The 24,004-nt window shown below is 41.3% G+C and overlaps 1 protein-coding gene across 3 annotated transcripts in view; it reads right to left on the bottom strand.

Annotated features, from left to right (window-relative positions):
- Window positions 1–2,628: 2,628 nt before the first annotated feature.
- TAF4 (TATA-box binding protein associated factor 4) overlaps window positions 2,629–24,004 on the bottom strand; it is an 89,439-nt gene continuing 68,063 nt past the window's right edge. Inside the window, exons 8-16 of one of the 3 annotated variants that reach the window (XM_072996782.2) lie at window positions 23,244–23,486; window positions 22,171–22,318; window positions 20,999–21,113; window positions 18,805–18,974; window positions 17,694–17,824; window positions 16,491–16,616; window positions 10,974–11,030; window positions 10,694–10,813; window positions 2,629–3,536 (exon numbers count right to left, since the gene is read on the bottom strand). In XM_072996782.2, coding sequence (XP_072852883.2) covers window positions 3,369–3,536; window positions 10,694–10,813; window positions 10,974–11,030; window positions 16,491–16,616; window positions 17,694–17,824; window positions 18,805–18,974; window positions 20,999–21,113; window positions 22,171–22,318; window positions 23,244–23,486 — 1,278 coding nt within the window. In that variant the 3' untranslated portion in view covers window positions 2,629–3,368. Of the gene's footprint in view, window positions 3,537–10,693; window positions 10,814–10,973; window positions 11,031–16,428; window positions 16,617–17,693; window positions 17,825–18,804; window positions 18,975–20,998; window positions 21,114–22,170; window positions 22,319–23,243; window positions 23,487–24,004 lie in introns of those variants that run through there. The other 2 variants (XM_072996780.2, XM_072996781.2) reach the window with 2 other exon arrangements.

Genomic DNA, 24,004 nt, shown 5'->3' with positions numbered 1-24,004 from the left:
GGGAAACTTTCCTGTGTGTAAACGTACTTGTGAGTAAACTAGGGAAACATACTCATGAGTAAGCTGGGTAAAACTTGCTTTGTGATCATCCTCAGCCACAAAGGGGAAAAAAGTAATTTCAGAGCTTAAATGAGTGAACTGCTGAATATTATCTGTTTTTAAAAATATCTCTTTAAATCTCTTTTCACAGTCAGGAGCTAAAAATGTGTGGCCAGGAAGTAGTTAAATCCTTTCTTTGACATTGAACCCCATGGCAGGGTTAAAAGTGACAGATTTCTGACACCTGCCCTATATAGGTGCCTGGCTGACTCAGGACACATTTTGATTGGTCAGAATGGTATGCTGTACAAATAGTTCAGTCTTTTAGAATATTTGCAAGTTATTTTAAAAATTCTGTGATTTCAGAGCTTTTCAGGCTTTAAAAGTACTAATTACAAATTATCAGAGCCATGAATTACTCAATATCCTGTGAACAAAAAAAGCTGCTAAAATGATATGTGTTTTTTACAGTATGCAACTTTCGTCTTATCAGTGTATTTCACCTGTTTTCAATCATCTAGAGTTCCAGGTCACTTGCTTCTGCACATTGGTAAAAGCAGTACTTTTTTGTTACATTTAAACAAAATCTTAACTTGAAAACCCTTTGCCCAAATGTCTCCAATTTTGGCATATTTGGTTGTTGTTATTGTTGTTATTATTAATTTGCCCCTTTTGGGGTTTTGTAATTGATTTTTCAAAAGTATATGGGTTTGGGTATGGAAAAAGGACAAGATAAAGGCGAAGAGGAAAGGGTGGTAAAAGGATAAAATTCCAGAGGGGGGAAAAGTATTCTTACATGCGCTTATACACTTATATTGCAATTATATTGGTTTTGACGACGTATTAGTACAATGGATATAAACCAGACAGAATATTAAATTTAAAAAAAGAAGTTAAGCTTAAAGATAAGAAGAAAAAGAAAGAGATGGTCCAAGGGAATGGAAGACTAGTTACTACAATTCTCTTAAGTATGATTTCACTTTTTAATATAATTTGGTGCCGATCTGAAGTGGTCTGCCAGTTAGGTTGAATTCCTAGAATTGAGAATTATGGTATTTGCAGTTCAGAAGATCAAAACTCCCATCTCTAGAAAGAACTTCTCCATCACAACAGCTTCACTGGCTAATGATCTAGTTCAGTGGCACTTCAAAGCCATAAAGTGCTTTATGTTATGATATATAAAGCCCTTTGCGGCTATGGCTAGGTTGTCTGAGGGATCATGTCTCCCTGTATGAGCCTGCCCAAGTATTTAGGTACTCAGGAGAGGCCTTTCTCTCTTGCCCATCACCCCCAGTGGCACATTGGTTAGAGCCTTCTTGATGACTGATCCCAGACTCTGGAATTCTCTTTTTAAGAAGCTAGACTAATTGGAGTTGTAGTCTAGTAATATCAATACGGCTATACTTTGGCCACCCTTGACTCTAATGACTATGTGACACTGGCTGAATCTTAGGAGTAAAATTAATTAGGCAAAGCACATTTCTAGGTTTACATAACTGGCATAATTTATTCCAAGTGCAGAAGCTAAGTTTTTCTTGATGCACAATTCGCATTTCCATTTCATTTTCGGCATAGAGTACCCTGGCGAAATGTAGTTTCTTAACACTACTTAAACATTAGAAGAGGTTTTCCCAGACGTTGGCTTTGGTCGCAGTGCAAGAGGGAGGAGAGGATTAAATAAATCCAGAGATGTAAATATTTTTATAGAGCAAAAATACATACACAGATACAGATAAATTTGTTTTTAATAAAGGAGTTAATTTTCTTTCAATCCTATATAAAACAATAGCAATTAAAAACTTCATTTCTGAAAGTAAAATATTTACATATGAACAAGGAACTGTGCAAAATTTACATGAAAAAAATGGAAAGACAGGATTTATTTTCTCCCTAAAAGACAAAATAAAAAGGTGTAACAGTTTGTTGGGTGTTGATAAAAATACTGATCAGCATTCAGTTTACACACAAAAAGAGTTAAGGTGCAAATCCACCGGAAACGCTTCGTGCACAAGGCTTCCTTGAAATCAATGCCAGTTCAAGCACCCTCCCTTCATTTCAATAGGATTCGCACAGGAAACGTTGTCGATGGTTCATGCCCTTAAAATCTAACATGAGAATTCACACAAAGAAGCCGACGTATTTACAGTCATAAAAGTACTATCAATAGACAATTTAATACAATAACCTCTGAAAATATAAAGAACCAATTAGTATATTTGTAATAAAAAAATAGGTACAAAGAGGGGAATTTTGCTCTGGACGTCTTTAAAGTAAAGCCCATAGCTTGCATACAGTCTTTTAGCAAAATAATTATAGTTTACATAGCCATTTTTTAATGTTATGTGCCAAAAAATTATGTACAATTACTGACAAAATACACCAACCATTTTTCAACACTTGATTTCACACTGAGAAACTGTCTTTTTGATGATTCCTCTTAACTTTGATTTTTATTTAATCTAAGCTTTCACTTTTGCTAAAAAACACAGTGCAAGTAAAATATATTTATGCTGAAAAGATCTTTTTTTCCTTTTTTTCCTTTTTTGTTTTAAACTTTACAGCTTTACAAACTATAGCAAATAAAATGCATTTCTTTTTTTTCTTTTTAATTTTTTTTTACAGATGCTGATAAAACATTCAGAAGTAACCCTCCTTTGTGGGCCTTCAGGGTGGGTGGGGTGTCTCTAATAAGCGATAATAACAAGATTAAAAGAATTGAGGTTACTCTTAAAATTAAGTGTAATCTACAATTTGAACAATTTTGGGCAGGAAAAGATAAATATTTATTAAAATCAGTTTGCTTTGCTCACTGACTTTTTTTTAAAAGCTAAAATAAAATGAGGTCATCTGCTGTAGACATATACCTATATTGATTTAGTTAAGTAAAACTGAACTAAAATGTACAATTAAATGTTGAAATTGCTACAGGATCTGACACAGAGTAGCTGGTTATTTGCTAAATGGTTCCATCAGTCTCTATAATATGGCTTGTTTGGCAAGAAGGCCACTCAATCAAAGAGATGAGTTAAACTTTAAATTGTCCTCTTATCGTCTCCTCAGGCCTTTGCAAGTCTCTTTACTGTCAAGAAATGGATTTCTCTTTCACCAAAGAGTTTGTAATAAATGAGAATAGAAAATGCTTCCTTGGAAAGAGGTGGTTGTCTCAGCGTGGTGATGGTGGTGGCGGTGGTCACTGCTGATGGGGTGTGGGTTTTTCTTAAACAATATCCCATATGCTCGTTACAAAAGGCGTAATCTGCAAATATATATTAAAAAAAGTGTCCCCAGGTTTCTTCTTCTGCCAAAAAATACCTTGATCTTCTCCACATTTACTTAAGGAATGCTTTGTATAGCAACAGTGAATGGCTTGTCTCTCGCTCATTTTCTAAACAAAATATGAGGTCCCTGAGGTTCACCCGCGTTATCCTTTGCCGTGTAAACTGCCTGGTCGTTCCAACTCCAGAGCTGCCTGGGACTGCAACGCTCGTACTGGATCCCTACAAACAGAAAAAGAAAGGTTTAATTTGAAAGGCAGAGAGAGATTCCCTTGCAGTGACCACTGAACTACAATACTGAGTACTGGAGTCACAAAACTCTAAATTTCTTCAAAGCAACAATACAATTAAACAAGAACAAGAACAAGAACAAGAACAAGAACAACAACAAGAACAAGAACAACAACAACAACAACAACAACAACAACAACAACAACACTACCCAAAGGTCTCTGGGCGGCTTACAACAATTAAAATACAGTAAAAAAGATAAAACAATTAAAATACAATTAAAATATATATTCTAAAAATTGCCATAAGGACCCACAGTTGATATTATTTCAATTAAAAGCCTTCTGGAACAGGAAGGTTTTGACCTGGAGCCGAAATGTCATCAGCGTCGGTGCTAGACGAATCTCAGTCGGGAGGGCATTCCATAGTCTGGGGGCAGCTGCTGAGAAGGCCCTTTGTCTACAAGCCCTCCCTCTGACCTCCTTAAGGGACGGCTCTTTCAAAAGGGCCCCCTGGCTAGATCTTAACTGCCGGGTAGGTTCATATGGAAGGAGGCAGTTCTTCAAGTATCCAGAGCCCAAGCCGTTTAGGGCTTCATATGTCAAAACAAACACTTTGAATTTGGACCAGGCAGCAACTGGTAGCCAATGTAATTTAAACAGAATCGGGCTTCCAGAGTTAGACTGAGGTCCAGGAGCACCCCCAGGCTGTAGACTCTGTGCCTTAGGGGGAGTGTAACCCCATTCAGGGCAGGGAAATGGCCCTCCAGCCTGTTCAGCGAAGCACCCACTAACAGCACTTCCGTCTTGTCTGGACTGAGTTTCAGTTTATTAACCCTCATCCAGTCCATTATCATGTCCAGAGACAAGTTCAGCATAGAAACCGCCTCACCTGGATTGGTGGAAAACGAGAGGTAGAGCTGAGTGTCATCAGCATATTGCTGATTCCTCAGCCCAAACCTCCTGATGACCTCTCCCAGCGGTTCCATGTAGATGTTAAACAGCATGGGGGACAGTATCGAGCCCTAAGGAACTCCATGACATAAACGCCATGGGGCAGAGCAACTATCCCCCAGCACCACCCTCTGGACAAGGTCAGCCAGGAAGGAGCAGAACCACTGTAAAGCGGTGCCCCCAACTCCCAACCCAGCCAGCCTATCCAGAAGGACACCATGGTTGATGGTGTTGAAAGCCGCTGTGAGGTCCAGGAGTATCAACAGGGTCACACTCCCCCTGTCTCTCTCCCGGCAAAGGTCATCGTACAGGGCGACCAAGGCAGTCTCCATACCAAAAACCGGCCTGAAACCCGATTGAAATGGATCCAGAAAATCTGTTTCATCCAGCAGCGCCTGGAGTTGCCCAGCCACAACCCACTCCAACACTTTGCCCAAATAAGGGAGGTTCGACACTGATCAGTAGTTAACCATCAGCCTTGGGTCCAGGTTAGGCTTTTTTAGGAGTGGCTGAATTACCGCCTCTTTCAAGGTGGTAGGGACCACTCCCTCTCTCAAAGAGGCATTCACAGCCTCCTGGACCCAGGTGCAAACCCCCCTGGCAGATCTGCCAATGGGCAAAGGTCGAGCGGAGTGGTGGTAGAATGGACAGATCCAAGCACCCTGTCCACATCCTCAGGTCTCAACAATTGAAACTCATCCATTAATACTTGACCTAAGTATGACACACTGGACACATCCTCTGATTCTGCAGTAACAGTGGAGTCCAACCCACTGCGAATCTGAGCGATATTTTCCTCAAAATGAATGGCAAACTCATCACAGCAAGCTGATGAGCAGTCCAGGACCTCCACCAGATATCCTGGTTGAAGATGATCCTGGACCACCTGAAACAGCTCTGCTGAACGACATTCTGAGGAAGCAATACGGTTGGAGAAATATTGGCATTTCGCCAGCCATATTGCCATGAAATAGGCCCGATAATGGGCTCCAAGTCGTGTTCGATTGGACTCCCAGTAGGATTTTCTCCACCTGCACTCCAGCTGTCTCCCCTCTCGCTTCATCGCCCGCAGTTCAGAAGTATACCAAGAAGCTGTCTGGGCGCTGTGTGCAGGGAGAGGGCGCTTAGGCCCACTGATACAGCAGATTCAAGTTTTAACTCTAATGATGTTATTTCTAAAATCTGCAACTCTTACAATGCTGTGTAAAATTTCTTGATATTGTTTGCAAAGCCCTGATAACAACTGGGATCACTGAGGTATGTTTCATCCACAAATGAAATACAGTAGTATCTCGGTTTATGAACGCCTCGGTTAACGTAATTTTTGTTTTACGAATGGAAATCCATTGAAAATAATGCTTTCGTTTATGTTTTTTACAGGGTGGTTAGGTTTACAAAGAAAGTTTCCCCAGGATGCACTGTGCTTGGAGGTTTATAGCACCACCCCCATTCCTATGGCAATCCGCGTTTTGGTTCATGAATTTTTCGCTTTATGTAATGTCCCGTATAACACATTAATTTCAGAAACCAAAGTACTACTGTACACAATTGCCAGGTCTCTGTATTTTGTTAGTTTTTCCAATTCTTTATCTTCAACTCTGGCATCTCATCATCATCATCATCATCATCATCATCATCATCATCATCATCATCATCCCCCTTTACTACAGGGTCAAACTGAACCAACTGGGCAATAAGAGATGGAGCAGCAATGGTCACCCTCAGATCAGCTAAGCTGCTGGTGGAGTCAAGGTCGGTACGAATGGTCTTGGTTTTTCTTTAAAAAGCTGTAAATTGATCACTGGTGAGCTCAAAACAAGGCCTTGAACAGCCAGAACTGGTAAGGTCGAGGACCACCCAGAACAATTGCACTTGTTGGTTCACAGCCTCACCAATCCTCTGGATGTTAAAGGTCTTTCTTGCTCCAATATGGCTTCACCTGTACAAAACTCTAGACTACAGGAACATAATACCTTCCTTCACGAATGCATAGGCTTCTCTCTGTTAAGTTCACAGTGAGGCAAAAAACTCACAAGCCTACTGGATTCCTCATCTTAAAACCTTATTTCAAGCAAGGGGTACATACCCCACTACTAATTCCCAGGCTTGATGTCTTCTAAAATGGGCAGCTCATGTCCTCCCCAGTCATTGTTGCATGCATCTTTGTTTCCCAGCAGAACTGGGCTCACAGTCAGTTGCCAGATTTGATGGTGGTGGTGATGGGAAGGTGTAGAGGGGCCCTATTTCCAGAAATCTGCTCACTCCCCTTTAGCATCATAGTCTGTCCCCTTACTTTACTATTTGATATGGAAGCATATCATAGATTAAAATAGCACATTGTGATGACTAGTATTAGCATCAGCACTACAAACCAGTCTCTGTTACTCTTGGGTTTGACTATACAGGAAGGGAAGTGTGAATTCACTTGTTGTGAAGTCCCACTGGGGAATTCAAGTCTGTTCAATTTAAGTGGCCACAGTTAAACTGTTAATGCAGGTAGCTTGTTAGCTTGTTAAAAAATCTGTTGCTGTTGAGAGCTTTTCTCTCTATTCTTAAGCTGTTTTTTTAAAAAACAAAACAGGAGTTGCACACAGAAGGAAAGGGTTTTTTTAGGAAGTCTTGGGAGAGAGGCTTTGCTGAAGAGGATATGTGCTGACACTGCCATGTGTCTGCATGTGTCCATCCTCCCTTATGTGTTAAGAGGCAAGAAGCAAGGGGGAAGGTGCTTTGGCAAATCACTGCTTTGTGTGTGTTTCCTGCAGCTGATTCTCCCTTTCCGCATCGGTTCAAGTGACTATCTACCTGAACCAATTCAAAAGGATCTATATTTTTAAAAGAAAAAACCTCTCTGGTGGAGAGGGAAAATTACAAATGGGGGGGAGGCTCTCAGCTGATTTGCATTTGATCATGTGTCATGTGATCAATGAAAGAAAAATGTGAACCAGCCTACCCCAAATCCATAGTTATTTCCCACATTTTTTGCTAATGTGGTCAGCCCCTTAGCCCAGCTACTTTTAACATGGCAGAAAATTCGAATGCTACATCTTGTGGAAGTAGACTTTTGGGGCTATGTAGCAGAACAGTCTTGTAACTGCTCATCCTGGCTGCAGTTTGTCTGAGTGGCCAGGTGAGCAGGGAGGCAGGGCTGCAGCAGCCAGACTACAGCCGCAATTGGGATGCAGGAGACGACACTAGCCACGTGCACTGCGTGGTTAGTCTGGCGGGTTCTGGGGGTGGGTGGTAATTGGGCCGGCCATCTGTGCTGGCAGGCTTCATATCTGTATTCAAAGAAAGAAAGAAGAGCAGTTCCACTCCCCCAATTGAATTTCCATGGTTGAGCAGGGAATCAAACCCTAGTCTCCAGGGCCACACTTTGTCACTCTATCCACTACAACCATACTGGGTATCCACTTCAAGAGTGAGTTATGGGAAGACCACTTCATTCAGGGAATCTTGTTACACTATTTTAAAGTGATCTCTCCAGAAATGGTCATGTAATCAAATCTGCATGAATAGAATAATAAATTGATTCCCCAAGATTAAAAATTGAGTGTTTGGTATACCCTCTGACATTTAAAACCATGCAGTGGCATAGAAGGGATTATATTTGCCTTGCTTTGGGGAGACAAGAGCCAGCGTTCATCTAGCAGCTGAATAGATACAGAGCTACTTCACTTAGAGATGAATTTATATGTGATTACGACTTATCATTCTTGGACATCAGCATGCCACTCTTGAATTAGTATGCTTTAACTGCAAAACCAAAACATGCATGCACTCACAGATAGACAGGGAAAGCTCAGTTTTAAAATGTCAACAGCAGGCACACAGCTGTGAGCAAATTAGATCCAAAGCAGCTGGTTCTTAATTAAGCAAACAAAAGCTTTGATTCAGGAAATCCACAGTTCGTTTGACTATCCAATAACTGATTAATCTAAGATAACTAAATTAATCAGAGTTTGGGGAAATGCAAACGGGATTTTCTACTAAACATATTGTTAATCTAAAATGTGTATATGGGAGTGTATGCACACTGAAAGTGGACCACTTTAAATCAGATTTGTTAAAAAGAGAAGTGCTTTTTAAGCATTCCAGAAAGGACAAGAGCAAGGCAGACCCACTTAACGGCCAGTGAACCAGCGCTGGACAGCAGCACTGAAGACATGGTTTTGTGGTAAGAGATACCAGTAAGCAGGGTGGAGATTTAGCCTCAAGTAGAATTATAAAACGGAGGCAGGTTATTTCATGGATCTATAAAGGCTGTATCAGATTTATAAAGTATTTACTAGGGACAGCCTTAACGCAACTAGTGCACTTTCATCAAACCTATGTTATACAAACCTGCATTTGCTAAGGCATTTTGTCAATTGATTTGCCAAATGTCATTCCTGCTGGAGGTTTTAGCCTTCCAAAGGCAAGCGCTCAATAGCTGGGTCAAACTGCCAGAGACTCCACAGCAAGAAAATTAACACTTGGAATTCCTGCTGCTGTTGAAACAGGCATGGTCCAGAGCCCCTAAAATTTGACATTCAATTAATTTTTCTTTACTGCTCTTTATAATGTTGTGGAATTTGTAAACTGCCCAGAGTGGCCTTGGTAGCCAGGGGGGCAGTATAAAAATCAAATCCAATCAATAAATAAAATAATGCACCTGCCCAGGCAAATCTCACCCACCACCGATTCCAAAGAAACATGTGTTTCCTATACAAATTGCAATGTCAACCCTCCCCCCCCCCAAATATAAATTGTTTTGGGGATGAAATTGGTCATTCTGGGCAACGTTGTTCGAGTCCACCACAACTCCAACAAACAAATAAACCCAGAAGTCAACTTTGGTTTTAGGCACAGGGAACCCTTCCCCCACCCCCAAAACCAGGAATCCACTCTGGTTGGAGGGGGGGGAGGTGTCCCTGGGTCTAAACCACAACCAGGAAGAAGGGACCCAAAATTGGACCAGAGTGGCTAGTATAAAGGAGACCAAGAAAGGGAAGAGTGTCCTGAAAATAGCTGGAGTAGGTACAGCCCCATCATGAGGTCTCTGGAGGACTGGGGTGCTCCTCAACCTTAGAAGTTGCCCAACCTCTACTAAAGCTTCCTGGGGGTAGATAGTTACTCTATTTTAGAGTGTGACTCAACTATTATTCTCAAGGTGGCCTACGACATGCCAACCAGATGTACTAAGGGAACTACAGCTGTTTGTTATCAAGTATTACAGAGGCTACATCCCTCATATTTGCACATAAAATGTCAGCTTCATTTCCTGCTGAACTCAAAAAGAAAAAAAGCTTGTGCTATTAAGGAAACACAGATGAAGGAATTATCTCCATTCAAGTGCATCTTCAAGTTATCTACATTGCTTTAAAGCAGGCTTGTCCAACCTGCGGCCCGTGGGCCGCATGAGGCCCAGGTCAGCTCGTAATGCGGCCCAGTGCAATTTTTTATTTTTAAAGAAATTCCAAAGTTTCAAGTTACACTGCCGATGCTTGCAGCCGGAATGTGGCCGGGGCATGTCACAACAGTAGAGGGGGAGAGAGGGAGGGAAGGAAGGAGTGGGAGGGGAGGGGACAGGGGGCTGCATGACTGCATTGTGCCATCCCCGTCAATAGGTGGACCCCTCCCGGCCCCATAAAGCCACCGGAGCCAAAGCTGGCAGCCTCTGCTGTCTGAGATCGCAGCTACCAGTAAGTGCGCTTGGAGCGGGGCTGTTGAGGACAGCTAGGGCTGCCCCCCACATGCGGCCCAAACCAAATGTATGTGTGGCTCAAACCAAATTTTCATCTTCTAATGTGGCCCAGGGAAGTTGAAAGGTTGGACACCCCTGCTTTAAAGGAAACATATCCTAAAATATTATGTCTGTCAAAGCTTAGACACCTTGTTACAGGAAAGGAAATGGAAGATATCATGGACTACCTTTCAAGTTATACAATGATGTTCACAAAGTGTAATTAAAAGAAGAGGAACAGCAACTTAGGGGAAATCTGAAATGTATCCCTACTGGATGAGTTCCCCAAACAAGGACATAAGATAATTCTCAGTAAGTGAAATCTGTTTGTGGCAAGTGTGAAATGGGCTTCCAGTTTTAATTTAGTGGGCTGGTGAGGAAACATTACTTTTGGGAGCATGGAGAGCTGTTAGAAGGCTGGAATTAGTGTGGTGCCTCCTAGGCATACAAACAAAGGTAATGCAGGTACGTACCTCTGTCCCTGATCCAGCACCTGGAGACTCCACTTTCCTCTTCTTTCTAGGCCCTATTGCAGCCAGTGCAGTCAAGTTGGCATCCCTCTGTCTCATTTGTGCTAATTCTTGTTGCTGCATCTGCATTTGGAAAAACAGAACGTCACCATTCCCTTTAGGTTTCCATTTTCTGTCTAGGATTTCTAGACTGCACTCCTGGTAATGTAGCAGAATACATGCATTTTAAATAAATGGTACATATGCTTTAAAGCATGTACTTTTATAAAGAAAAAAACCATACCTCCTTGGCTTTTTGTTTCAACCTAAGTTGCTCTGGATCTTCTTGTCTAGATCGAGACTGCATTGGTGGAAAGTTTGCAAAGAAGGATGGGAAAGGGAGGAAAAAGAACAGAGGAGAAAGCAATGAGAACATGAAACAGACCCCTTTTTTAACATTTGTGTCTAGTAATTTTGCATTCTAAATGTATTCAACACACAAACACATGCCACACATGATCATGTCATTATTCTGAAAGACAAGCTTGCGGTTTAGGAACAGGTCAAGCACTTTTAAAGTGATGGTTGTTGTGGGTTTTTCGAGCTGTTTGGCCAAGTTCTGAAGGTTGTTCTTCCTAACGTTTCACCAGTCTCTGTGGCCGGCATCTTCAGAGGACAGCACTCTGTGCTCTGGTGTAGTTGGGGCTTCTCTGTGGCAGCTCCCAGGTTATGGAATGCTCTCGCTCAGGAAATCAGGCTCCCCCTTTCCTTTTATCCTTCTGCCAAAAGCTGCAGACCCACCTTTTCAGGCAGGCTTTTAATAATTGAGTCAAGGATGCTGGTTTTCAGTTATGTACATTTGTTTTTAAAGTTTTAAATGTTTTTAAATCACTTAAATGCATTTATTATTACTTTTATTTTTACTTTCACTTGTAACTGTGAGCTGCCTTGACCCTTTTCATTGGGAAAAAGGTGGCCTAAATATATCCATCCATCCATCCATCCATCCATCCATCCATCCATCCATCCATCCATCCATCCATCCATCCATCCATCCATCCATCCATCCATCCATCCATCCATCCATCCATCCATCCATCCATCCATCCATCCATCCATCCATCCATCCATCCATCCATCCATCCATCCATCCATCCATCCATCCATCCATCCATCCATCCATCCATCCATCCATCCATCCATCCATCCATCCATCCATCCATCCATCCATCCATCCATCCATCCATCCATCCATCCATCCATCCATCCATCCATCCATCCATCCATCCATCCATCCATCCATCCATCCATCCATCCATCCATCCATCCATCCATCCATCCATCCATCCATCCATCCATCCATCCATCCATCCATCCATCCATCCATCCATCCATCCATCCATCCATCCATCCATCCATCCATCCATCCATCCATCCATCCATCCATCCATCCATCCATCCATCCATCCATCCATCCATCCATCCATCCATCCATCCATCCATCCATCCATCCATCCATCCATCCATCCATCCATCCATCCATCCATCCATCCATCCATCCATCCATCCATCCATCCATCCATCCATCCATCCATCCATCCATCCATCCATCCATCCATCCATCCATCCATCCATCCATCCATCCATCCATCCATCCATCCATCCATCCATCCATCCATCCATCCATCCATCCATCCATCCATCCATCCATCCATCCATCCATCCATCCATCCATCCATCCATCCATCCATCCATCCATCCATCCATCCATCCATCCATCCATCCATCCATCCATCCATCCATCCATCCATCCATCCATCCATCCATCCATCCATCCATCCATCCATCCATCCATCCATCCATCCATCCATCCATCCATCCATCCATCCATCCATCCATCCATCCATCCATCCATCCATCCATCCATCCATCCATCCATCCATCCATCCATCCATCCATCCATCCATCCATCCATCCATCCATCCATCCATCCATCCATCCATCCATCCATCCATCCATCCATCCATCCATCCATCCATCCATCCATCCATCCATCCATCCATCCATCCATCCATCCATCCATCCATCCATCCATCCATCCATCCATCCATCCATCCATCCATCCATCCATCCATCCATCCATCCATCCATCCATCCATCCATCTTTTGAAAAGTATCTCCATATGATATGATGTCTCAAAAATATCAGCCCCAGATTTGTGCAACGTAAAGGGACAGAAAACTGAAATAATCAGGGACAATGATCCCAAAGACACTTGGAGAAGTGTTTGTGGATGGATTTATGAGCCCAAAATATATCAAAACCAAATGTCTAATCCTCTCTCACATAGACAGATGAATACTACAAAAATAAGTCAATATAAGGATATTAAATAAAGGACATTAAGAGAAGGTAACACATCAGTTACCCCTTCACGGATTGCTGCCTTGTTGTGGCGAAGGGGCTTGAGTAATTCAGAGAAGCTATGGGCTATGCCGTGCAGGGATACCCAAGATGGACAGGTCATAGTGGAGAGTTCTGACTAAACACGATCCACCTGGAACAGGAACTGGCAAGCTACTCCAGTATCTTTTCCAAGAACATTCCATGGACAGAAACAAAAGGCTAAAAGATATGATGCTGGAAGATGAGCCCCTCAGCTTGGAAGGCATCCAACATGATCTGAGGAAGAGCAGAGGACAAGCACAACTAGCTCCAGAGCTAATGAAGTGGTTGGGCCAAAGCTGGAAGGATGCTCAGCTGCTGACAAGCCTGGAAGTGAAAGGAAAGTCTGATGCTGCAAAGAAAAATACTGCATAGGAACCTGGAATGTAAGACCTATGAACCTTGGTAAGCTGGATGTGGCCAAACATGAGATGGCAAGAATAAACATTGACATCCTGGGCATCAGTGAACTAAAATAGACAGGAATGGGCGAATTCAATTCAGATGATTATCATATCTACTACTGTGGGCAAGAATCCCGTAGAAGAAATGGAGTAGCCATGATAGTCAACAAAAGAGTGGGAAAAGCTGTACTGGGATACAATCTCAAAAATGATAGAATGATTTCAATACGAATCCAAGTCAGACCTTTCAGCATCACAGTAATCCAAGTTTATGCACCAACCACTGATGCTGAAGAGGCTGAAATTGACCAATTCTATGAAGATTTACAACACCTTCTAGAACTGATACCAAAGAAAGGTGTTATTCTCATTACTGGGGAATGTAGGGAGCAAAGAGATTAAAGGAACAACAGGTAGGTTTGGGCTTGGAGTTCAAAACGAAGCAGGGCAAAGGCTAATAGAGTTTTATCAAGAGAACAAGCTGGTTATCACAAACACTTTTCCAACAACACAAGAGGCGACTCTACACATGGACATCACCAGGTGGGCAATACCGAAATCAGATTGATTATATTCTCTGCAGCCAAAGATGGAGAAGCTCTATACAGTCAGCAAAAACAGGACCTGGAGCTGATTGTGGTTCTCTGATCATCATCCTCTTACAGCAAAATTCAAGCTTAAACTCAAGAGCGTAGGAAAAGCCACTGAGCTAGTCAGGTATAATCTAAACCAAATCCCTTATGAATACACAGTGGAAGTGAAGAACAGATTTAACAAACTCGATTTGGTGGACAGAGTGCCTGAACAACTATGGGTGGAGGCTTGTAACATTGTACAGGAGGTAGCAAAAAAGAAATCCCAAAGAAAAGGAAATGCAAGAAAGCAAAGTGGCTGTCCAACGAGGCCTTATGAATAGCAGAGAACAGAAGGGAAACCAAATGCAAGGGAGATAGGGAAAGTTGCAAAAAATTGAATCCAGACTTCCAAAGATTAGCAAGGAAAGACAAGAGGGCCTTTTTAAATGAACACTGCAAAAATATAGATGAAAAGAATAGAAAGGGAAGAACCAGAGATCTGTTCAAGAACACTGGAGATATTAAAAGAACCTTTTGTCCAAAGATGGACATGATAAAGGACAAAAATGGGAGGGACCTAACAGAAGTAGAAGACATCAAGAACAGGGAGTGCCTGACCACCTTATCTATCTCCTGAGAAATCTATATGTGGGACAGGAAGCAACAGTCAGAACTGGATATGGAACAATTTGTTGGTTCAAAATTGGGAAAGGAGTCCGACAAGGTTGTATATTGTCTCCCTGCTTATTTAACTTATATGCAGAATACATCATCTGAAAGGCTGGACTGGATGAATGCCATGCCGGAATTAAAATTGCCGGAAAAAATATCAACAACCTCAGATATGCACATGATGCCACTCTGACGGCAGAAAGTGAGGAGGACTCAAAGAACTTCATTATGGGGGTGAAAGAGGAGAGTGCAAAAATGGTCTGAAGCTCAACATCAAAAAAGCTAAGATCATGGCCTCTGCCCTCATCACTGCCTGGCAAATAGAAGGGGAAGATATGGAGGCAGTGACAGATTTTACTTTCTTGGGCTCTATGATCACTGCAGATGGTGACAGCAGCCACAAAATTAAAAGACACCTGCTTCTTGGGAGGAAAGTGATGACAAACCTAGACAGCATCTTAAAAAGCAGAGACATCACCTTGCCAACAAAGGTCTGCATAGTCAACGCTATGGTTTTTCCAATAGTGATGTATGGAAGTGAGAGCTGGACCATAAATAAGGCTGACTGGAAAAGAATTGATGCTTTGGAATTGTGGTGCTGGACTGCAAGGAAAACAAACCTATCCATTTTGAAGGAAATCAACCCGGGGTGCTCACTGGAAGGACAGATCCTGAAGCTGAGGCTCCAATACTTTGGCCATCTCATGAGAAGAGAAGACTCTCTGGAAAAGACCCTGATGTTGAGAAAGTGTGAAGGCAAGAGGAGAAGAGAACGACAGAGGATGAGATGACTGGACAGTATCATCGAAGCTACCAACATGAATTTGACCCAAGTCCGGGAGGCAATGGAAGACAGGAGGGCCTGGTATGCTGTGGTCCGTGCGTCACGAAGAGTCGGACATGACTTAATGACTAAACAACAACAACACATCGGTAAATCTATGTTTATATAACTTGATTTCATCCTGGGTGTTATATTAAACAAAGTTTAAGTAACAGAAAACTCACTGTGTGGACCATGGTATAATTTCAGAAGCAGACAGCGTTATTTCAGAATTGCAACATAAACTTTTCTTTCAATGAATCGTGAGGTCATTGAGTGTACAGGTGGAGCAAGGCTGTGCTGCAAGTTTGTATTGAGTCCCCAAGATCAAGTTTGCCCCTTGCTTTCAAGATGCTTTGTCATTCCCTCTCCTCTTAGGACAGGAGCAAAGCTTCACTGACAATCAAAAACCAAGAGAGAATGAAACGCTATATATTTCCGTATCTCTCTTAATCTGATTACCAACAACTTGGACTTAAATTTCACTCTGCCAGAGGGAGAATTCAGGGAACACAACAGAATACTGATATACAGAGTTATGAAACTGGAAGTCGTGCATGCATGTACTCTGAATTTTCCCAGCCCAACTCTACATGCCATTCCCAAGTCTTTGGGGTGGCCCTTTGGATCATACAGGCAGGATGCTATCCCACAACAGGAAGAGGGGATGCCTAAGCCCTGTTCGTATAGAACTCCTCCTGCAACACTTTAATAGCGCTGAATGGTGGTCAGCATCCAAAAGCGCCACATCATACTGTGTTGGCTGTCTAAAGGTTAGGGACAGAGCCTCTGGCCTCATTCCATGGGCTGCAGAATTTTTTTTAAAAAACCCACTCCTCTGGTCCTTCAACGTCAAGTGTGACACTTTTGTCTACAAATGGCAAAACCTCAAAGTACTTGCCTTTGCTGCACGCATTAAAATTTCCCTTTCTTGTTCATCTTTCCGCTGTTTTTCTATTTGATCAAGCTGTTCAAAGAACTTGAGCTGTGCCCGAACATCGCTTACTTGCTCGTATCTTTCATCGTCCTGAAAAACGGGATAAATACTTTCCATTAGAAATGTAGGTGGAGGGAAATCACAAAGCCAACTCATTTACACCATACAAAAGAGAAGTGATACATGCACAAAATGTTCATTTAGTCATCTTCAAACAACATTAATCTTGAAGTTTATATGACTGGCTTAACATTTTTAAATTCCATATTTAATTCCACAATTTCACCACAGTATAATATTTAAAAAAAATTTTTTTTTCATCTTTTCATTAGAAGCATAGGTGCATAAGACTGTATCAGGTCAACTGAAGTTATTATTTTCCATTTTACCCAAACACGGTAAACTAGAATTTGCTCTCAAACCTGCATCAAACTATACTCCAATTAAGTCTCTCTAAAGTTTAGAGGGAGAGGGAAATTCACACTATAATCATCTACTGTGTTTTTTTAAAAAAATCTGTACATTTTCTTAATACTCTGAATAGATATTTGATTTATTACTGTATCTGCTAAGAGGTGGTTTTCTTCCAAAGGATAAGAAAATGTCACAAACAGGCCACACAGAAACCCTGCTAAACTAATCCTGTTAGCTACCTACAGTTACTGAAAGTACAATTGCAAACAATATTTTTCTGCTGCCAATTTTAACTTGCTAAAGTCTCTTCTTTCGGTTTGTAGAGCGTTTGCTATCACAACAACTGCACATCAAAACCACATATACATCTCTCTGACCTGGATACCTTTATTCATTAGCACAAGTTAACACGCTGAGAAGACAAGTGGTAAAAACCGTTAAATCGTGGGATGAGCAAAACATTTATTGAACCTTTCCTAAAACTGTATTAATAGTAATAATCGCATTGTGTCAAGTCAATTCTGACTTATGGCAGCCCTTTCTAGAGTGTAGAGTACTCAGAAGGGACTTACCGTTCTTTTCTTCTGGAGGCACTCTGATTGCGTCATTTGACAAGATCCAACTGGTTGGCTCCTCTTGTACAAGGCACTGTGAGGGACCAAACCTCTGACCCCTACACTCAGCAGACTGCTCCAACAGTCTGGGCTATCCAGCCAGCATTATGAACACCCTCACAATGGAGAAGACAATTACCTTGTAAGAAATATTCTTTTGCTGGGCAGTCTCTGACACCTTCTCGACCAGGTTTTGTAACCTTTGTTGTGTTGCGTGCGATACATAGCTAACTACATCAGGATGGATTTCCGTTATTCCATGCTTTTTACCTACGTTTCCAAGAAGAAAACAAAACAAAGGCATTTCTTAACAAGCACAAGGAGTTATTGCTAATTTAGAGGCAGGTTAACACAAGCCATTTGAGTGACTTATTTTTCAGCTTGCAAGTTGGAACTGACAGTATTCAGTACAGTTGGAACCCTGTTGAAAGGATGGTGTTTAAAGTGATTTCTGGCCCATAACGTTCCAATTCACACATGAATACTACCCACTGAAGCTGCTGTCATCAAACTGACACACAAGCACAACCAGCCACTGGATGTGTGTTACCAAATACGGGCCCTATACATTGCTTTGAAAAAAGATTCACCCAGGTACAAGTGCTGCTCTGCAAGGTCCAGTGGAGGCTCATGTACTCTAGATTTTGACCCCTTGATTTCAGACTGAAGAGTTTATAACACAGCAATAAAACCCAAAAAGGAAATATAACTATGCCTACAGGGCTATGGTTATATGTCCTAAATTTTTACAACTGTTTCACATTCTGGCTAAAATCTAGTAGTAAGTCACAACAAATGGAAGACTTAACTCCATAATCCAATGAGTCAATGGGTCACAACTAGAGTAGACCCATTGACTCACTGGATTATGGAGTTAAGTCTTCCATTAATTCCATTAAGCCAATGGACCTACGCTACTTGTGACCTTACCACAAGGTTTCAGCCACTCTGTTTTTCAAGAATTCTCCTAACAGTGCTGAACGGCACATTCAAAAAACTCTGTGATGTACGCAGCATAAAAAACATGTCTGAAAATGTGTTATTATGAAGGTATCCTTGTTACAGAGCAAAGATTGGGGAGCAGTTCTATATCAGACAAGAACTTGATGGCAAGTCCAGCTTTTCTGATGTTTAACCTGTACAATGGAACAGAAGAAAGGTCATTTATGCAAAGTTATAGCAATGTTCTGTCATGCTGACTTTTGAAGTTTGCGTGTCTGTCAGGTGACACTTTTGTAGTAGAAACCCACCGATTTCTAGTATCCTTCTTTGCAAAGGTGCCGGGAGAAGGAAGGTTTCATCTTTACACGACCTCGTTAACGTGCCCACCAATTCAGAATTTGTAGCCAATATACGGGCGCTCTCTTCCGACAGGTTAACCCCCGCCATTGATGCAACATCGTTAATATCATCATCATCCCTTCGGAAACAGAAAACAGAGGAGTTAGGAAACAAATTCTTCATCATCCGGGGTAAAAAGATTCTCAAAGTTCAGAAGACAGATTGGCAAGACTGGATTATCACTATTCAGTATTCAGTGGGAGCTGAGCAGGTTACAGGATTATAAACATTCAAAAAAGATATATGCTTTATTTATTAATTTAAAATATTTTACCCCAACTTTCTCTTTAAAAGGACCCAAGCTGGCCTATATCATTAAAAAGGGCATTATTTAAAAGCTAAAAGCAATAAGTAAATGCATATTTTAAAAGAATTAAACAAGTGTTATATTAAAAACAGTAAATAAAATCAATACTAAAAAATTTTTAAAAGCAAGAGAGCATAACAATCCCATTTGAAAATCCACTCTCAAACATCTAGTCACTACGGAAAAGCCTGTCTGAACAGACAAAACTTCAGTTAAAAACTTGAAGAAGGGAGGGGAAAAAGTGGGTGCAATGCTGTATTTAGCCTACAGGGTAGAAATTCCACATTTTAAAAAGATTGAATATTCTACTTGGTCGAAGGAGGGAATCAAATTTAAAACAGAAATCAGACAAGGGTGCACACTAAACCCTTAAAAATATATTGGTTTTGAAAGGGATCATTACAGACATGAATAACTTTGAAAGGAACAAAATATAAGCAATCAATAACACAGGGGGAGAAAAGTTCTAAGCCCAACCTAGCACAACCAGCATAACTAGGACTGTGACTGTTCAGCACACGAACATCATTTAAGAATAGTTACAATCAGCCTTTTGGTGGGGAACAAGCAGCGTTAGGCTGCTCTCTCAAACAAGTGATTGGTGAGGCTACTTTTTTTAAAACAAAAATCAGGATTCAGGCCAAGGATGTCGCCCTCCTGACATGCTGGCTGGGTGACTCTGGGACATGTGGTCCCAAAAATTAAAAGATGCAAAAAAAAAAAAAAAAACCTTAAGGCTAGTCTACTAAATATCAATTTACTAAAATATTTTCATGGCTTCAGGATGTGAAGAATACCATCACATATGAAAATATGTTCAGCAGTCACTCTTGGGATGGGGTGGGGATGGGGTGTGTGAAACAGGTGGCTTTCAAAGTCTAGGGAAGATTTAAAACCCTGGATGGGGGGGTGAGGATAAGACTGGGAAAAACTCAGCACACTTCACTCCTTCATGTCCAGCAGGGGGTGCTATCACCTAAGGAAAAAGTTTAAATATATCCACAATTTGAATTGGGAGAGATGAAAAAGATTCTTTGCAGGAGATTTCCCTCTTCATTGTCTTACTGAAATGTAACAATGTATGAGAAAGAGCTAAAAAGGTTTCACTCTGGGATTCTTAATATATATTCACAAAGACCTTCTTAAGTTAATTTACTAAAGCACAACTGCATTTCTATTGGTGATTTCAATAAGCATAACTGAAATTGTGTAAGTATTAAATTGCTGCTAATTAAGACGTTGCTGGTTACATTCCTAGTCACATGCATGACCTGGAATGTAACCCACATCTTATCAATTAACAGCTATTTGCTGCTAATTACAGTTTCAGTTACACATACCATAAATTCAAATATTTATGTCACGGTGCTGTATGCGCATTATAATTTACCAAGGAAATTACTCCTGATGGTGCCACAAATGCTTTTTTTAAAAAAAAAACAAACAAACTGAAAGAGACTTTAAACGCCTAGCTCTCTGAATACTCATATCAAAAAAGACAGCAGAGAAGAATACACAGCACATTCAGAAGCTACCAGATCCTCCAGAAAGTTCTGAGAAAATACTAGGATATAAAGCAATAGTATGGAAGACACAATGAGTGCTTTAACCATGATAATCCAGGGAAGTTCTTGAAAAAAACAGCATTTATACCTTGGATAGTGAATGACATGCAAAGCATCTGTTGCTAAGAAAGCAACATAAACCAAACCAAAACAAGTTATCACCTGCAGACACGGATGTTCTAGCAAGTTTTTTTCCCCGGTCCAAACATACATATGCAAAGGATTACTTACCTAAACGAACCACCCCCAGGTTCTTTGAGTTTATTTTTCTGAGCAGCAGCAGCTTGAGTTGAAAGAGTAGAAAGAGCTTTGGTTCCAGGTAATACTGTCTGCTTTACCACAGGGACTGCCAAGAAAAAGGAAATCAAGTTGCATGCTTTCTAAAGGAGCATGAGCACATCATGAATTGGAAAATAAACTGGCCAACATAAGAAAGATTAGGCAGATTTGCTCATATGCATTATTTGCACAGACTCCAGTTGACCTGAAGCAGGATTAAGCAAAGTAGGCGTTAGGGGTAGAGCACACTGTTCTGACTAAGGACTGGTAGATTCTCTGTCCTTTCAGAAACTTGCTTTGTTTAAAATGTGCACTGCGCACTGTCATCTCCAGAGCCATTACTTAACACTGATCAGATCAAGTTTAATGCGGCCATAGACCAATATCCAAATGTAAGTAAATGTACAAAAACAGTAAAACTCATATATAAAAAAATATACAAAGTTAAAAACATCCTTACAGAGCAATACATTATACTTCCTTAGTCTCCCTTTCAGGTTCCGACTAATAACTAAAATCAAGTAATTTTTAAAACCTTCCTTTCACGGATTTTAACAGCAGCTGCAAGAAATTTTGCCACATTGTACCAGATATCTATATTGCATTCAGACAGCAATAAAACATCTACGTTGAGTATGGAATTGTCTTATACTTCCCTTCTAGTACTGCTGATGGTAAAGCATTTAGTCAGGCAAGGGTAAAGGCTCTACGATATTTGGGTATTAACAGGGAGTAAAGGTAGTTAGCTGGTTTAAAAGGCAGTATGTCCAAAGAAATACTATTTGATATTGCTCCTAAATCATGTTGCCTCTCCACCTCCATGATACATTGTTTAAGAGCTTGGTTTGCAGAATCGTATCGCAAATCTATTATATTGCCATCCGAAAATCTATAAGATCTAAGCTTGGCTAGTAGAACTTCCTTCTAATTAATCTTCCCCTGTACAAGTTTTCTCTTTCAAGAATCCTGCCAAAAGCCTCACTCCCCCAAACTAATTACAGACTGAAAAAGGAGGTCTGGCCTTCAAACGTTTCCCAGCTGTCATTTCATGGACAGGACAGCAGGTGGGGCTTCAGTATTCTTTTTTTAAAAATTTAAAATACAAAATCCAGGCACCCTCTCACCTGTCTGAAGCGGGTTCAGCTGGATTTGTTGCGGAGCAGTAAGCATAATACGGTTGTGTGGCGGCCGCAGGGCTACCATGGGGGTCTGGGTCAACGTCACCTGTGGAGGCCTGATCAATGTGCCTGGCTTTTGAGATTGCTGGATCACCTGGAAATATTTGGAAAGATAGCACACATTCAACTAGGTGAGGAGACAAGGCCAGGATTTAAAGGATCAAAAAGGCACCAGCCCACCTTTCTTGAAAGTACCTGCAGCTGAGGAAGAATGGCTGCTTCAAAATATTTTGCTTTCAGGTCCCCTTAGGCACACAGATACTCTCTTGAATTAAAACCGCACAGCTGGCAACAGGAAGTTTTAAATTAATGGGCAACAAAAATACATCGAGACACAACCTGGGCCTACAAACCGCATGGTTATCTCTGATGTACTTTGTGGATTCCCTCCAGACATTTCTGCTGCATATGGGACTCCCTGTTTCATGATGCCACTTGAGATTTCGCCAAAACGAAGTCCACTGGTTAATTTTGTCCACTTGATGGCAATGCATTTCATTTAATCTTTGCCAGGCAGGCTCTAAAAAGTAAACTGGGGCAAATGTTTCAGCTCTGTCATAGTATTATTGGGGGGGAAATGACACCGGTCATTTCACACAGCTAAGGAACAAATTAGACATTATATATGCCCCTTCCTTTTGCTACTTTTCCTTTGCAAATGTGGTTTCACAATTTCACTGGGAGAGGTTTTGTGCCAAAAAGAAAAAAGCAGCAAGTGGAGAGAAAATTAGATTGACACATATGAAAACCTCACTCTTCTGGTTCACGCAGTCCAAAAAATGCTTTTCCTGGATTGCACACTTTTTATACAATTTAAAATATTGCCTTCATTGCACACTTTTTATACAATTTAAAATATGGCCTTCATTACATGCCATTTTGTCCCAATATGCATGAAATATCAGCAAGGGTCTTTTTCACACTGAGTAATACTGATTAACTGCTGGGCTAGATCTAAGAATGAGAAGAATCCACTTTATGGGGCATTCATGGTAGCATTAATATTTTGGTTTACACACCACCTGCGTCGGCTGCCCTTGCTTGCCAACCCCAACTTGTGTCGGCTGTGTTAGGCTGATGACCGGCTGCTGCAAGGTACTGGTGACCGTCGCAGGAGTTTTCCCTGCTGTACGCTGAACCGAGCCGCTCAGCATCACGGCCGTTAGAGTGGTGGTGGGCTGTGTCGTAGGCTGCTGATGCTGGCTTTGCTGAATAAAAGCTGCTGAGTCCGGCGTCAGCTGTCTCAAGGCAGGCAAGCTCCGCTAAAAGGAAAGAAGAGAAAGGGGTTTTATACTTTTCTTTAGCTACTGCAACAGCATTCAAAATGCACATGCTTCACATTTTCAGTCATCCCAAGAAGGTATTAGCTCAAATAATGTAAGCCAGGAGGTAAAATCTGACTTTGGACTGTACTTCCTTAGAATGTTAGAACAAGTGAACACTCACGCGATTGAAAGGTCTGAAAAAAAACAGTGGGGTCTCGACTTAAGAACTTAATCCGTATTGGAAGGCAGTTCTCAGGTCGAAAAGTTCTTAAGTCGAATCTGCATTTCCCATAGGAATGCATTGAAAACCATTTAATCCGTATCTGCTCTTTTCGTCCATAGAAACTAATGGGAAGCTGCTATTCCGCCTTCTGCCACTAGAGGGGGATATTTTTTCTTTTTTCCTTTTAACCTAAGAGGACTTAGCTTTTAAAAAAGGAAAAAAAGAGTTCGTAACTCGAATCTAAGTTCGTAAGTCGAGTCCATACATTCCTATGAGAGCAGTTCGTAAGTCG

Source organism: Pogona vitticeps, chromosome 4, assembly GCF_051106095.1.
Source record: "Pogona vitticeps strain Pit_001003342236 chromosome 4, PviZW2.1, whole genome shotgun sequence".
Classification (NCBI taxonomy): Eukaryota; Metazoa; Chordata; class Lepidosauria; order Squamata; family Agamidae; genus Pogona; species Pogona vitticeps.
This window is presented reverse-complemented; position numbering and strand designations above follow the sequence as displayed.